This window comes from Ursus americanus, chromosome 29, assembly GCF_024610735.1.
Source record: "Ursus americanus isolate L20-20 chromosome 29, mUrsAme1.1.p, whole genome shotgun sequence".
NCBI lineage: Eukaryota > Metazoa > Chordata > Mammalia > Carnivora > Ursidae > Ursus > Ursus americanus.
Genome location: NC_142155.1, coordinates 13656182 through 13673778, shown reverse-complemented (window position 1 = coordinate 13673778; position 17597 = coordinate 13656182). Strand labels below are relative to the sequence as shown.

At 39.0% G+C, this 17597-nt stretch overlaps 1 protein-coding gene across 4 annotated transcripts in view; it reads left to right on the top strand.

Moving 5' to 3' along the window:
* ADGRB3 (adhesion G protein-coupled receptor B3) overlaps positions 1 to 17597 on the top strand; it is a 696748-nt gene that overhangs the window by 335294 nt on the left and 343857 nt on the right. For all 4 annotated transcript variants that reach the window (XM_045803249.2, XM_087856973.1, XM_087856972.1 and 1 more), the window contains one exon: positions 4407 to 4601. In XM_045803249.2, coding sequence (XP_045659205.1) covers positions 4407 to 4601 — 195 coding nt within the window. The remainder of the gene's footprint in view (positions 1 to 4406; positions 4602 to 17597) is intronic.

Sequence of the window (17597 nt, the reverse complement as noted above, 5' to 3'; positions counted from 1 at the left end):
GGGAGTTTATATATTTCTATTAATTTATCTATTTCTTCTAGGTTGTCTGTTTTTTGACATGCAAGTTTTTATAATATTCTCTTATAATCCTTTGTATTTCTGTGGTGTCATTTTTTAATTTCTCCTCTTTCGTTTCTGTTTTTGATCATTTGAGTCCTGTCCTCCCGCCTCCTTCTTTTTTTGTGAGTCTAGCTAAAAGTTTGTCAGTTTTTTTTATCTTTTCAAGAACCAGCTCCTGGTTTCATTGATCTGTTCTATTGGGTTTGTTTTGTTTTGTATTTTTTTAGTTTCTATTTCATTTATTTCTGCTTTGATCTTTTAATTTCCTGTCTTTGAGTTTTGTTTGTTTTTCTTTTTCTAGTTCCTTTAGGTGTAAGATTAGGTTGCGTATTTGAGATTTTTCTTTCTTCCTTGAAGTACACCTGTATTGCTATAAACATCCCTTTTAGAACAGATTTTGCTGCATCCCAAAGATTTTGGACCATTGTGTTTTCATTTTCATTTGTCTCCATCTATTTCTTATTTCCTCTCTGGTTTCTTGGTTGACTCGTTCATTGCTGAGTAGCAGATTATTTAACCTCCACATATTTGTGTTCTTTCTAGATTTTTCTTGTGGTCGATTTCTAGTTTCATAGTGTTATGGTCAGAAAAGATGCATGGTGTGACTTCAACTTCAAACTTTTTGAATTTGTTGAAATTTGTTTTGTGGCCTAATATGTGATCTCTTTTGGAGACTGTTTTATGTGTACTCGAAAAGAATGTATATTCTGCTGTTTAGGATGGAATTTTCTGAATATTAGAATGGTCTGGTCCAGTGTGTCATTCAAAGCCACTCTTTGCTTGCTGATTTTCTGTTTGGATGATCTGCCCACTGATGTTAGAGGGTGTTTATTATATTACTATCAATTACTTCCTTTATGTGTTTTTAGCTGCTTTATGTATTTGGGTGCTCCCATCATGAGTGCACAATATTTGCAATTTGTTATATCTTCTTGTTGGCTTGTTCTCTTTATAATTATATAGTGTCCTTCCTGGTCTCTTGTCACAGTCTTTGTTTTAAGTTTATTTTGTGTGATGTTAAGTATTGCTACTTAGCTTTCTTTTCACTGACATTCGCATGAAAAATGTTTTTCCATTCTTTCATATTCAATCTGCATGTGTCTTTAGGTCTGAAATGATTCTCTTATCAGCAGCATATAGATGGGTCTTGCTTTTTTATCCATTCCACCACCCTATGTCTTTTGATTGGAGTGTTTAGTCCATTTGGATTCAAAGTGATTATTGACAAGTATGTTCTTATTGTCCTTTTCTTACTTGTTTTATGATTGTTGTCTTAGTTCTTTGTTCTTTTCTTCTTTTGCTCTCTTCTACAGTTTGATGACTTTCTTTAGTGATGTACTTGGGCTCCTTACTCTTTTTCTTTTTTGCATATCTATTACTGGTTTTTAATTTGTGGTTACCATGAGGTTGGTATATAACAACTTCTGCATATAACAGTCTCTATTAAGTGAGCTTAAGTTCTCTTAAGTTAAATTAAGTGAACTTAAGTGAACTCATTCTTTACTCCTCTCCCTCCCACATTTTAGGTATATGATGTCATAATTTTCATCCTTTAATTCTGTGAATCCCTTGACTGATTTTTATAATTATACTTATTTTTACTGCTTTTCTGTTTCCTACTTTTCTTTTTTTTTTTTTTTTTTTTTTTTTTAAGATTTTATTTATTTATGTGACAGAGAGACAGCCAGCGAGAGAGGGAACACAGCAGGGGGAGTGGGAGAGGAAGAAGCAGGCTCCCAGTGGAGGAGCCCGATGTGGGACTCGATCCCGGAACGCCAGGATCACGCCCTGAGCCGAAGGCAGACGCTTTAACGACTGCGCTACCCAGGCACCCCCTGTTTCCTACTTTTCTTATTCTTGCTTATGGTCTTTCCTTTTCACTCAGAGTCCCCTTTAACATTTCTTGTAGGGCTGGTTTCATGGTCATGAATTCCTTTAGCTTTTGTTTGTCTGGGAAACTCTCTATCTCTTCTTTTCTGAATCATAGCCTTGCTGGATACTGTATTCTTGGCTGCTGTTTTTGTTTGTTTGTTTGTTTTGTTTTGTTTTTTCTCTCAGCACTAATTATATCATTCCATTCCCTTCTGGCCTGCAAACATTCTGCTGAAAATTCAGCTTATAACCTTATGGTGTTTCCTTTGTATGCAAAACTTTTTCTAGTTTTAAAATTCTCTCTATCATTAATTTTTGCCCTTTTAATTACTATGTGTCTTGGTGTAGACTTCCTTGAGTTGATTTTGTTGGGGGCTTTCTGTGCCTCCTGGATCTAGATTTCTGTTCCCTTCCCCAGATTTGGGACATTTTCTGCTATTATTTCTTCAAATAAATTTTCTGCTTCCTTTCTCTCTCTCTTTTTTTCCTCCTGGAATCCCTATAATGTGAACATTATTATGCTTGATGGTGTTGCTGAATTCCATAAGTCTATTTTCACTTTTTATTATTTTTTTTCTCTTTCCTGTTCAGCTTGATTGCTTTCCATTACTCTTTCCTGAAAATCACTGATCCATTCTTCCGCTTCCTCTAGTCTGTTTATTCCATCTTGTCATTTTTTTTATTTCATTTACGTAGTTCTTCATCACAAATTGGTTCTTTTTATGTTTTCTGTTTCTTTGTTAAGTGTCTCACTGAGATTCTCCCCTCTTTTCTCAAGTCTCATGAGTATCTTTATGACCATTACTTTACATTTTCTATAAACATTTTGCTTATCTCCATTTCATTTAAGTTTCTTGCTTTAATTTGTCCCGTTGCTTTTTTGGGGACATATTCCTCTGTCTCCTCATTTTGTCTAACTCTCTGTGACTGTTTCTGTGCGTTAGGAAAGTTAACTACTTCTCCTCTTGAAAGTAGTGGCCTTATGTAGAAGAGGTCCTATAGTGCCCTGCAGTGCAGTGTTTCCTGTTCACTAGAACCTGGAGTTTCAGCAGTATCTCCTATGTGTGCTGTGTGTGCCCTGCTGTTGTGGCTGAGCCACTTTTGCAGTCCCATCATCTGCAATGGCTCTCTTGCCTGTTGGTCCCTGTGTTGTTAGTGGGCCAGTCTGGGGCTGTCTTGGGCTTAAGTTGACTCAGACCAGGCACTTGCCAGAGATGCAGTAGCTGAACTGCAAGAGAATGTGGATGCGGGGCATATGGTGCCAGAAAGTTTTGTGCTAGTGGGAGGGAACCTGCAGCTGCTGGGGACCAAGGGAAGCTGGATGGGGTGCATCTACAGAAATATGCAGGTAGAATGCCTTGTGTCAGCAAGGTTTGTGTGGTTCCGCTATGGGAGGGGACCTGGAGTGAAGGCCTGGCTGGAGGAGAATGCATGGCTGTGGTGCACTGTTAGCAAGTTGGGTAATGAGTGTTGGTCTGGAACTGTTTCCTGAAGGTGGGTGTATGTTTAGGTGGGGCAGGGAAGGGAAATGGATCCTGACAGCTTCTTTGTTCCTAGAGAAGTCTTTCAGTTATCCCTACCCCTCCAGCACAAGCTCTGAGATTAGTACACAAATTTTTCTCCCTCCCAAGTATCCCAGGGATTTTTTCAAACTGCTGCTTGTATGCTGCATCTCCATGGGGCTCTTTGTTGAGTTGTCTCTTTAAGGGGAGGAACTCAGCTTCCTCCCAACCTCCTGGCTCTCCTCCTTATTTAAAGTTCCAGGTTTTAAGGCTGCTGATTGTAAGAACTCACAAAATTTGGCCCTCTTGGTTTTCAAAACCAAATGTTATGGAAATTCATCTTCCCTGTGTATTCTTTCTGGTTCTTCAACTGCAGCTCCCTCTCTCCCACCAATAGTCCCATGTCTCTACCCTTCCTATCCTCTTTCATATGGTCTCTTCTCTACATTTAGCTATGTCGAGTTTGTTCTGCCAGTCTTTGGGTCATTTTCTCAGTTATTTACACTGATGTGGGTGTTAGCTAGTTGTATCTGAGTGACAAGGTGAGCTTAGGGTCCTCCTACTCAACCATCTTTCCCAGAAGTTAGAAAAATGGGTATTTTGAAATGTTTATCATTTCCTGTCTCTGATCACATCTTGCTGAATTATCTCACTTGTTTATCACACCTAAAAGTATTTTTTTTTTATTTTTACTCAATTAAAAACCGAAATTAGTACAAACTTTTCCCAACGTGTTCGATTGTGTGTTCTGAGTACTAGAAAAGGCAAGTCTGTTGTGCCTGCCAAAGTGTATATGCTCATTAGTTTTTGCATGCTGGATGTTTATCCATCAGAGTGTGGGATACACAAAATTCACAGTTTTGTAATGCTATTTTATAGTTGACTCTGCAATTTTGAATACATTTGATGAAAATATGTAGATTAATAGTAATGAAGATTCTGATGTTTATTCTGTTCTTTTGACCATCACAGATCAAAGAACACCTTGCTAAGGGGCAACGAATTTTGGCAGGTGATGGAATGTCCCAGGTGACCAAGACACTGTTGGATTTAACTCAGAGGAAAAATTTCTATGCAGGTGATCTTCTGATGTCTGTGGAAATTCTCAGAAATGTGACAGACACGTTTAAAAGGGCACGTTATGTCCCTGCATCTGATGGTGTCCAGGTAAGAGAGACAAGCCCCTGAACGAAAAGACTAGTGAAGATGCATTGGGGTTTTGGCCCTGAGAAGCCCATGCTGCAGCCCTTAGGAGGCATTCTGGCCTGGAGGGAGAGAGGCCTTACTCCTGCAGGGGACATATCCAGGTTGTGCTTAGTGTGAGCTCTGGAAATGACCTCAATTCCCTTAGTCATTGTACACCTCAGTGTCCTCAACCATAAAATGCACATACTACACCTCAAGGAGATACTGAATGAGAATGTGTGTAAAGTGTTTTGAGCCCACAGATAAAAGGCACTATAACAAATTCAAGGTTGTATCATGGATATTTTATTCCCACATTTAATATCACCATCTTGCCATAAGAGACTATTAAAAGTACATTAAGCATAATGAAAGCACATTACCTATAACATGCAAAGAAGATATAGTTTAAGTTTTGTTGGGGTTTTGCTATCAGAAGAGGGAAGGCCATATTTAATTTTGTGGAACCATTGCCTGAAAATATCGGGCAAATAGAGAATTGTTCTGGATAGGAAAAGAAGAAATTCAATAACTCCTCACAGCATGTTTCTCTTGTCGCGGAAGACTTCTAGAGCAACATCGTTTATTTCCATAATAAAGTTTAAGTACTCACCCAATTTCAGTATTGTCTTTGCCCTTAACGCAAAGCTTGTTGAATGGCAAACAAAGCACATTTAATGCACCTCCTGTTTGCATTTCAGATTAACTCCATTTGTGCTGTAGGCTAAAATGTACTCCTGCCAAGAATGCCGAGTTGATTTCTGCATTTCCAGCATAATGCTCTTCCTGCATCTCCCCATAAAGTTCATTAAAATAAGGTTTTGGCAAAACTCCCAGACCAGGTCGTTTTCTGTCAGCTTACTCTCCATTTGGGAGTTTTATTTGCATTTCACTTGGAAAATGCAGGAGGGTTTTTTTTTGTTTTTTGTTTTGTTTTGTTTGTTTTGTTTTGCTTTGTTTTGTTTTAATCAGATATTGAAGGAAAGAGGAAAGGAAGACTTTTTGAAATCATGGAATCGTTCATAAATAATATTGATGCCCTGATTTGTATAGAGGTACATATGTTACTTAAATTGTATGCATATACTGCTAAAATTAACTGAAATGAGAATTATTGGTGTTGGCGTTTTATATGGTATCACCAGTGTCCAAGAATAGTTTTAATTGTAAAAATATGTGGGATGGAAGATTATTGTCATTTGAGCGTTTCAAAAATTTTTATTTACAAAGAATAAAATGGCTTTTCAATTTTAAAAACTTGATAAAGTACGCCAAGCCAGTATTTTCCCTGTAGTTCTGAGATCCTTCTATCCATTAGAATTACATTAAAAAATAACATCCTGATGCAAAATACAAGTTGTAACTTCAAAAAACCTTAGATACTTAGGTTCACAGTTGAAACATCAGGTAGAATGATGAACTAAATAATCTCTAGGACCTCCTTTAACCCTCAAGAGTATAGAGCTTTAGGGGCGCCTGGGTGGCACAGCGGTTAATCGTCTGCCTTCGGCTCAGGGCGTGATCCCGGCATTACGGGATCGAGTCCCACATCAGGCTCTTCCGCTCTGAGCCTGCTTCTTCCTCTCCCACTCCCCCTGCTTGTGTTCCCTCTCTCGCTGGCTGTCTTTCTCTGTCGAATAAATAAAATCTTTAAAAAAAAAAAAAGAGTATAGAGCTTTAAGATTTTTAGATGCTGAAACTGGAAAAATTAAGATTACCAGGTTATACTGGGAACATATTTTGATTGAGTTACTCATTGGAGTACATTGACTCAATGAACAATTAGTTTAACCAAAGGCTTAGTCATGGGGACATTAGCTGGTTTGATTTAAATAGAGCAGTTTGGCTGATTATTTTGTTGTCATTTTGGCACAGCCAGAAATTTCCATTCCACTCTTTTATTAATCCTTCACACTACACAAAATTCTCAGCATGTTGGTGTCCAAGTCATCCCTTCACAAACAGGAGCTGTATTTTTCTATTTTGTTGTCTTTACTGGTATCTTTTCAGGCCCCTGGAATACCCTCTCTTTTGGAATCCCTTCTTCTTCCATTTCTGTCTGTCAAAATCTTTAGCCTGGATCTAGCAAGACTTTCTGAATGCTAGACTAGAAAGCCCCAAGCTCCATCTGAAAATGATCTTTCTCTTTTCTGAAATCTTAGACAACTTTGCACCTCTTTTATTCTACTTTCCACCACTTTATAGAAACATTTTATATATTTTTTATCATCTTTGCTTGATTATAAACTCTGATTTATAACCTTACTCAACATCACCTGTACCTTACTTAAACTTCAATCCTCTATTTCCAAGGGCTCTGGACATTTCTGATTGGCTAGCACCTCAGGATCAATATGGCATAAATTAAGCTTATCTTGAATTGCAAGGTTTTTTTTACATATTATACTTCTCTTTGTAGAACTAGCAGTCCTTAGGCTGCAATTATAATGTTATCTTGGGTTTTCCTTCTTTTCCTTTTTTATAGGCTATGTCTATACAGTATCTTTTCTATCCATTCTTTCCTCTCTTTTCCCACTGCTATTATCCTACTTTAGCCTTTAGTTGCCTCAGCCTACATTATTTCCATAGCCTCTTTCCTTTAATCCTCCCTCAGATTTTTACCTACATCTCTATTCATCTTGTACATCATAGTCCTATTAGTTATCCTAGGACAGCTCTGATTATGTCACTTCTTAGATCAGAAACCTTCACTGGAGCTCCAGGGCTCCCTGAATGACAACCCAAAGTCTTTATGTTGTTTTCTAGTACACTCCACAGTATGTAGGTTACCTATCTTTACAGCCAAGTGCATGAGTTATTCCTCCTCTTCACAGACTTGTGTCAAATGAATTACTTCCTTTTTCTTTTCTTTTTTTTTTTTTAATTATTTATTTTAGAGGGAGGGGAAGGGCAGAAGGAGAGAATCTTTCAATAGATTCTCTGCTGAGCACAGAGCCAAACACAGGGCTCAGTCCCACAACCCATGAGACCATGGCCCGAGCCAAAACCAGGATTTAGATGCTTAACCCACTGAGCCACCCAGGTGCCTCACCACTTCCTGCTTCTTGAATGCACTGTACGTTCTTAGCTCTTGGTCTTTGCCTTCTCTGTGTTCTTAGACTGACTTGGTCACTCCCAGTCTTCTAAGGTAATTTCTGGGCCTCTGAATTCTAATAGCACTTTCTCTTCTGCATCTCTTTATATCTCCTATTATTAGCGCTCATTAGTAAATCTTGAAAAAGAAGACATTTTCCTGATCCATCTTTGGATCCCAGCCAAGCTCCAGGACACCCTCCTCCTCAAACAAGATTGAGCATAGAATCTTAACACCAAAATTAGTAATTACATAGGTACCACTAAGTTTTTTTCATTCTTTTTTTTTTTTGTTAACTGAGAAGGAGAACATAGAAAGATTAAGTGAAATTATTTTAAAAGAATGGATTCTTTTCAATGTAGTTATGTGCAATTCATTTTAGTTAAAATGCCTACTAATGCTGGATTCACTAAAAGATTGATTTGATGCATCGATGACAGTGAGATAGAATAGCTACAACCTATTAAAGTTGGGAAAAAATAAAGCGTGGATGTATGTCTTAGAATGATAAAGCATAGTAATAGTTTTATTTTTAGAAACTGTAGAAAAGATATTCCAAAAGTCTTTTCCCTTCTGATACATTCTTTTCCAAACTCTAGGGCTTCATCATATCTCTAAATCTCTCTCTGTTAGTTCTCTATGTAGTTTATCCTCCAATTTCCAATCTGATGCAAGTTCCTTCCAGATCCAGCTCAAAAATCCCTTCTACTCAAAAGTCTTCTCATCAAATCCCAAACAGAATTCAAATTTTTCCTAATTGTCTGGCCTTTTGAAACCTTGTAAATATCTCTACTTCTAGCATATTACTTACATAACATTGTAACATCTCTCATAATAGTCTAATTATTTGTTTCTAGGTCTGTTTTCAGCAATAATTTTTAAACTTGTTGAGAGATGATTATGTCTTGAGGCATAGTAGACACTCCAGTATTTGTTGAATTAATTAATAAATGAATGTGAATAACATAGTAATTTGGGGGAAATTTACATTGTTCACACACACACACTAATAAAACTCTGAACATTCATTTTAGAGAGAGAAAGGGAAAGAGGAAAACATGTCCATTTACTTATTTTTTTACCTCTGGGAAAATTTATAGTGAAACTCATTCTATCAATAGAAGATTGAATTTGCAACACACAAACTGGAACTTTAAGACTTGACAGAATTAAATCAGACATGTGCAAGTTGAAATTCCATCTTGTCTAATAACTATCTTGGTGTCTTCAAACACATTAGTTAATATTTCTCCATCTTATTTCTTCATATCTAAATAAGAAATAAAGAAGACATAGTAGTATGGTCTATTCTCATTATTCATGGTAATTCTATCGTGTAAAGTTGCAGCAAACACTAAGTTAGTGAATACTGAACCACTTACTCCTAGGGAAAATACAGGATGAGATCCCCTTGAGAATTTGTTCATACCATTTTCATCAACCAATGAATACATGACATATGTTTAATCATTAACATTGAACTCACAGCCAAGACATTATAACTCATGCCAGAAAAGTTTTCCTAATACATATGTTTTCTCTGTAAGGCACATGACAGTCTTTTTGAGTTTAAGAATACTAGATGGTCCTTTAGCATGTAGCAATGTGCTGTGGGACATTTTAAATAGTGAAATCACCAATAAAAAGCACACGCAAAAAAAAGAAAAAATAAACAAAAACCAACCTGGGCATTAAATTGGCCATGAAAAGGAACTTGTTTACAGTCTGTGAACTGGAACAAAAAGTCAGAATGTTACCATCTTTGGTCTCAGCTGGGTACATGTGCATTGGGTGATTCAAATATTTGCCACTCTGCACACATCCATGAATGACCATAAAAATACTGAGTTTTGATTTGGGGGTTACAAATAAACTTTAGCAAGTAGTCAATTTGTAAATATGGAATCCACAGAAAATGAAGATTGACAGTAACTCTTTTTTAGGGCTGTCATGAAGCTTAGAAATAATATAGGTTAAATACATAATAATCCATGCATAATAATATATGTGAATTTTCTGGCACATAGTAGGTACTCCATAATTCCATTATTGCTATTATTGTAACTCTTAGCATAACAGTAAAATATGGGCCTTGTTCTCAGGCCACTTACAATATAATGGAAGGGGGGAAAAACACCTTTCAGATGAGTGTAGACTGTGAAGAAGAGAGATAAAGTACAGTATGTCTCACTTCTAGGAATTCTAGAAGCATAGAGAGCAAAATGCAGGAATAAGAGAAGAATTCATGGGAGAATTAGGACTTGAGACAGAATCTGGAGAAATAAGCTGGGCACAGAGACAATAGTCCAGCTATGCAACCAAAGGCATAGAAGTGGTATGAGCATGGCATGTTCAGGAGACCAAGGTTTGTAGAAAATGGGATACATGTTGGAAAATGCAGATCATAAAGACAAGAGAGTCAAAGCCAGAGAAGAGTTTGGACTTCATTCTCTATAAATGGGTAACTAAATGTAAGTGTTATTTTTGGAAATGGTCTGGCAGAGGAAGATAATGTGGATTAGTGAGTAGAGGAAGACTGGGGGAAAGAACCCCATGGAGAGACTATAGCAGTGTTCTAGAGGTAAGAAAAGAAGAAATCGTGCTTTGATGACAGCGGATCAGAAAAGGAGGAGTAATCTCTTAATGGAATGAAAGGCAGGCCCTTGAGATAATTTATATTTGGGGAACAAAGGAAGAAAACATTGGAAAGAATACACACATGGAGCATACACAATATACTCATCGTGTACTGTGCCCCTCAAACTCGCTGAAAGCAGGGACTGATCTCTATTCAGGCATCTTTCTGTTTCCTGATAAAACCTCTGTTGGTCTAACTCAGTGTTTTGCAAATGCTTTTGACTGTGACCCACTGCAAGATACACAATTTACATCCATATATAGTTGAAAACTGGAGTTTCAAAAATAATATTTACCTTGAGTGTGTGTAATACACTCAGGTATTTTCTATTCTTTTCTATTTTGTAATGAAAAGTTGATCGTGACCCTATATCAGGTCAACACTTCATGTTTGAAAATAACTTGTTTATCTAATACATTCCCTAGGCTTGAGGAATTTACTTCCCAACCATTGAGATTAAACAGAAAGCTCAAACCTCGGCTTCCAGTCTCTCTCTTAAATGCCAACCATAACCTAAATAAAAATTTCAGGGGTGCCTGCGTGGCTCAGGTTGAGCACCTGCCTTCCGCTCAGGTCATGATCTCAAGGTCCTGGGATCAAGCCCCACATCGGGCTTGCTGCTCAGCGGGAAAGCTGCTTCTCTCTTTCCCTCTGCTCCCCCCCCACCCCATTCATGCTCTCTCTTTCAAATAAATAAATAAAATCTTTTTTAAAAAATTTCAGCATTAACTGACCAAGGAATTAAATCAAAAGCGGAGTTAGTGATTTCAGATAAGCCAAGCATCTTTTTCCCTAAAACTCTGGATGAGCAAACATATGTGCTGCACTATGGACCTGCTTCATGCTGCCCATCAATGCTGGCAGGTCACCCAGTGAGAATCTTGGGCATTGTTTCTCCTATGATTTCAGTGTGAGACACTTTCACCTTTTGCATACAAAAGACTAGATTGATCGATGTGGAAACAACTATTACTATGATAATATAATGCTGTTATGTACTGATAAGCCCCATCTGTGCAAATAATCTAATACTTTTGACTAAATAAGATCTAGTAAAGGCCCTTTCGGTTTGGAATTATGATACAGCACTAGCATTCAAGACACAACCAGATGCCTTGAAATCCTTTGCTTAAAGAACACTGTGCAACCAGAGCATTAATAATTTCCTTGAACATAAGTAGGGGACTTAGGGAAGGCAGTACGCTGTGATGATTAAGAATGCCTGCCCTGTATGCAGAATCCTGGCCCTCAGGTCACAGCTCACAAGCTATAGGATGCTAGAGAAGTAACTTGTCCTCTCTATGACTCAATTTTCTCTTCCATCATATGGGGTAATAGCACCTACTTCGTAGTTAAATTATCTATGTAAAACTTATATAGTACGTGGAGGATAGTAAAAGCTCAAGAATGTAGCTACCCTTGTTTTCTGAGAAGGTGAAATTCTGATGGAGCAAAAGCCTGAAGCATCTCTGGATCACAGGTACCTGCTGCCAATGCACATCTGTACTTTGGTGTCTCTCCTGCAAAGAGAGGAAGGTCAGATGACCCTCATGGCACCACCTAGGGAAGTATGGGCACTCTTTTTAAATCACTTATTACCGAGGAGAAGGGTAGAGAATGTGTCAAGGAAAATAGGAGTCAGAAAAGAAGCATTAGTCCTTAAGGTTGACATTGCATGGCCGTTTTAAAGATAGAGAGCAAATGGACATAGAGAATGGCTTACGTCAATAACCGGGATTTCTAGCTCAGTGGGAGCCAGGTTGTGAACAGGACCACAACTCCCATCTGGCAATCACTCCAAGTCATAAACGGCTACTGTTTTCAATGCTTAACAGCCTGAGAGGATTTCCTATGGTTTCTCTGTGGCAGAGAGAGCCCTGTTCAACTAACAGCTCTTTCTAGGTAGTATTTAAACCTCGCCCTTATTATAAAGGGGAAAAGAAGAAATTCAGCACCAAATGATTTCCTTAAATGGATAAGATATTAAGCAACAAGTCTTGCTTCACAAATCAGCATGATTAAATCTTACCAGGAACAAACTTGAGAAGATGGCTGCTGGCTATGGGAAACTCACAATCTGCACAGGAGAGTACAAAATATGTGCAACAATCAGGTGGGAAGAGGAGGGGGGCTAAGAAGTTTTAAGAATATGTGTAGTACCGCCTATCTACTGGTAAATGCAATGTAGTGTAAATAAATTTTTTTCGGTTGGGTTTAAAAAATGGAATAAAACATTTGATAGCCTTGTCCCTTTCAGAATTATTCCTTATTTCCTTTGGAGTCAAGAAAATACTGAGATTTGCATTAACAAAATACACAGGTAGTTTTCTGTTGTGATTCCACTTACTATCAAAGGTTTTTTCTTTTATTTATTTATTTATTCTTAAAGATTTATTTATTTATTTTAGAGAAAGAGAGAGTGGGGGCGGGGCAGAGGGAAAGGGAGAGAGAAAATCTCAAGCAGACTCCCCACTGAGCGCAGAGCCCAACTCGGGGCTCGATTCCATGACCCTGAGATCATGACCTGAGCTGAAATCAAGAGTGGTGTGGTTAACTGACTGAGCCACCCTGGCGCCCCTTGAAGATTTCTTTTAAAAAATTATTGGGGACTGCATTAGTTTGCTAGAACTGCTACAACAAATACCACAGAGTGGGTGGCTTAAGCAATGGAACTTTGTTTTCTCATAGTTCTGGAGATAGAAGTCCAAGATCAAGAGGTCGGCTGGCTTGGTTTCTCCCAAGGCCTGTCGCCTTAGCTTGCATCTGGAGGCCTTCTCACTGTGTCCTCACAGAGCCTTTTTATCTGTGTGTGCATGCTCCTGGTATCTCTGTGTGTCCTGATTTCCTCTTCTTACAAGGACTCTCATCAGATTGGATTAGGCTCCTCCCTAACAGGCTCCTTATAACTTAATCACCTCATGAAATGTTCTATCTCTAAATATAGACACATTCTGGGGGCCATTAGGGCTTCAACATTCAGTTCTGGGGTGAACACTATCAGCCCATGATGGAGAATCTTGAAGGACTGTGAGAATTTCCCTTGAGCAAAGAGGCACGTGCTAGGCATCTTACACCAGGACAGGATCTACTATGACCACTGTGTTGCCAGGGGTATAGTGTTGCCAGGGTAAACTTGTGATGTGTGCGTGCTTGCACATGCTGGCCCTTTGATGTATCAGCAGGCCTGCCCCAACTTGGCTAATAGATTAGTATATCATTCCTTGCTTAAGAAGCAGCCCCTGTATGGATTTGAGGATGATTTTGCCACACTGAGTTATGTTTGTATAATTTTGGCTGTTCTGCCAGGCTACCTCTGGTTAATAATCCTTAGCATATTTAATCATAGTAGTATCGCTAACTTCTTCACCTTTCCTTTGTAAACAAGGACCCTCAAGTAGTGCCAGTCTCATGCCTGAAGGCACTGAAGGTTGGATGGCTTCTTTTTTTCATTTAGCCTCCCCCATCCACTGCCCCTCAAAGCACACCCTCTCTGCTACCTCCTGCTGGAGCCCTTGGTCCTGAACTTAGCCTGAAGAGACTGGTAGCATTGAGTAAAAAATTGCCCATCCAAGCTATTCAGGAACTCCACAGGTCAAACTGTCTTACATCATGCCAGAACAATGAGATTAGTGTGAAAGACAGCCAGTGTTCCCGGAACCATGTTCTGATGTAGTTCTCAAAGTGAGTCAGAGTTTCTGTGAGATCTGTGATTAAAAGAAGAAAAAAACAAAGATATCCTTTAAGACTCTGCCTTTTTTTTTTTCTCTCTAACCCAGTGAACAGTAGGGCATATTTGCTTCAGTAATCTGCTGTTCTGTTCCTCTAGATCTGACAGATTGCAGTGGTCAAGCTGGGACAGTCCAGCTCTGCTGGCAAGAGGAGACTTCTGACCACAGCTTGCCAGGTCGGGTCATCCAGCCTGCTCTGGATCCCACTACTGACCTATTGACCTTGACACCCTTATCCTTTTGGCCCCCAATTCATCCCCTGGTTTTCCAGTGACTCCGTTTCTTGTCTCATATTCCCTAGATATCTTGGTCCCAGAACCTGCCAGGGGGCATCCTGGATTATAGTCTCCTGCCTTCTTAAACCTTGATAGTTTCTCATGGTCAATGGCTAGTTGACGTGCTGCTTGGGTAGATATTATAGATAAAAGATTTAAACCACAGTATCATGACTCTTTGTCCTAATTAGTTGTGAGTAATTTTGTCTATTCACTTGTTATAAAAAAAATAATAAGATCAAGTACTCTTCAGGGGCGGTTAGTTTTTTTAAAAATATGTTAGGACAAACCCAGGATTATTTGTATAATGATGTTTCTCAGTTTCACTTCTGTGTATTTTTTTGAATAGAAGACTAAGAAGTAGAGTCACAGCCAGGTCAGAGGAAGTTGGACATGTGTTATCCATGTCTTCATCTGTAATCTGGGCATGCTCATGGTTATGTATATCCCACATGCAAATGTCGTTGGTCAGGTGCATAGAGGCTGAAAAAATACATGAAATGTACCGAACTACACCTTGAACCCTCTTTGGATTTTTACCCTTGTTAAATGCTTAGTCTGTCTCCTCTAGATCTCTAGATTAATCTCCCCAGTGGGGTGTCTTCTTTCTGAATTCATTTTATTCTGTCACCTTTAAGTCCTGCTTCTCTTCCTACCTTCTTATCTCCCGTCTCTCTTCCTTATTCCTCTTCCTGTCTAGTCTGTCACCAGTGCTTTAACCCTGACTTCATCCCATTCAGCTCTATTCCTGGTTATCTTTTTTTTTTCCCCAAAAGTCTCCAGTTTTCAACTAGAACTAATGATTCACAAATGTTTATCTTTTAAGCTGCCAGCTCGTAGTTAAAACAGTCTGCTGCTCCTCTTCTCTTAGCTATAGCGTAGACTCTTCACGCTCAAACTGAACAAAATGACACTGACTGTCTTCTTTCGCGACACTGCTGTTTCTTCTTTGGTATTTACCATGGCTAACCACGTCATCATTCTAAACTGCCTGAGCTGGGAGCCAAAGACTGATCTTTGATGCTGTACTCTCCCTCCAGTGAAATCTGTCTCCATGTCATATTGTTTCTCTAAACCAAGCTACCCTCATCTCCAGCCTCAATAAGCAAGACAGACTACTTTCTGACCTCGCTGTTTTCCCTTCACTTTTCTGCGCTGTTTTCCACTCAGCTGCCAAAGACAGATCTTTTATTTCTAATGAAACTCATGTCATAGAACGATAGCCTGGCATCAAGGCCCCACTTTATCCGACCTCTATCTTCTCCGTCCTGTGTTTGTATTCTCCCTCCTCCACCACATCCAGCCCCCTGTTTTAAGACCATGACAGCTATACTGGCTTTCTCTCTGTTTTTTAAAACGTGTCCATACTGTCCCCTCTACCCTGGAAAGTTGTACATTCTCTTCCCATTTTTCCTGGAACTCTCTTCCTCAGGTCTTTCCATGGTCATGTCCTTCATACCACTCTGTTCTCTGCTTAAATGTCACCTCATTAGAAAAATGTTTCCTGCTGAACATTCAACCCAAAGCAGTCTCACATAAACATGCACACACCCCTCCCCCACCCAGTCACTCTCTATTCCCGTGAACTGTGATTTTTGTATCGCTCCTTGAAGTCGTCTTGTTTATTTACCTATTTATCGCTTTCCAGTACCCACGACAGTATAAGCTAGATGAGAGTAGGAACCCTAGTGTGCCTTGTTCACTGTGGTATTCATAGCACTTACAACACTGCCAGGTATTTAGTAGGTGTTCAGTAAATAAATAAGTAGATACATTCATGCTTCTCAAGCATTTTCCACGTCTTCCCTCACCTTTCCATTCTCACATTCACTGCTGTCTTTTAGGTCTTCGTAATTGCCCTTTTGAGCTATTGAAAAACTTACCTACTGATGTTCCTTTCTCCGGTCTTCTTCCTTGTGAAAGCCCACTATGCTTTGCTGCCTGGGTTATATTTTTATAACTTTCCTTATGTCATTCTTTTGCTGAACAAAGCAGCACTTCTATGACTATACACCTTCTGCCAGGGGTGGGATGGTGGTAGTTGTAGGGCTGGGAGTGTTTGCTGTGTTTGCCAAAGAGTGAACTGTATTTTTGAAAGAGGAGGCCTCTTCATTGGTTGTTGCTGGATTTAAACCTGAGGACCAGGTCAACTACCTACAGCTGCTCCCATCCATTATTAGGTCCTACAACTTCTCAAAAGTATGTGTCTGTGCTTAGGATGGCCCCAAGACTTCAGTTTGCCATTTTAAATAGGAAGGGTTTGATTCCATATTCATTCAAGATAACCAGTCTTCTTATCTGCAAAAGTAAGTGTCATATCTCCTTCCCTGGGCATAGTGAGGGACTTGCTGGCATTGAGATATGGCAGAAGAAGGTGTTGATTTGGAAAATTAGGTGGGGGCCATTTGTTGATTTTTTTTTTAATTCTTTCAATGCCCACCCCACTCTCTTATACACAGAAGGTATGCAGTTAATCATTTTGAAATACTTGAGTATTTACATTTTCCTTGCCTTATGCTGTACACTAGGACATGAGTGAAACAATCCCAACTAGATTATAGGCTGGTGAAGGGAAAGTCCCTGAACTGATCATCATACAAGTACATCATAATTAAAAATGGTGATAAACTTGAAAAGAAGACCACACAATGCAACTGCAAGTTAGCATGTGTGTCACCTTCTAAGTGGGTGCTATGCAGTTGGGTGGCTGCCTGCATTACTAACCTCTCTTTTATGTGAAGGTGAAGTACAGTAGTTCATCCTTGGGTCAATGCATGGGAGTTCTGGTGCATTGCTCATGCAGGGATGTAGAGATGGAGGAGAGCCCGAGATGCATACCCATCACCCGATATTGGGGAAAACCGAATATCGGGACAGAGAACAAGGGCCCCTTATATAACCACTTCCTTTACATCATATTTTTATGGTTGATTACTTCTGTAAACTGACAGTTTCCTTTGTTCATGGATTTTTTGTTAATTTTGAATGATGAGATATTGGTAAATGAAAAATAAAAATGTTCACTGACTAAAATCAGGAAAAAAAATATGCAGACCCTGAAAACTTAAGGTGGTGGTGGTGATCTGATAAGGCCCTCTTGAGGAAATTGCATATAAATGTAGACATGAAGGACAAGAAAGAGTTATTCGAGTAAAAAAACAGGACGTAGAGCAGTCAAAGAAAGGGAACAGCATTATATAGCTCCAGAGGCTAAGCAGGAAAGAGTTTGGGATGCACGAAGAA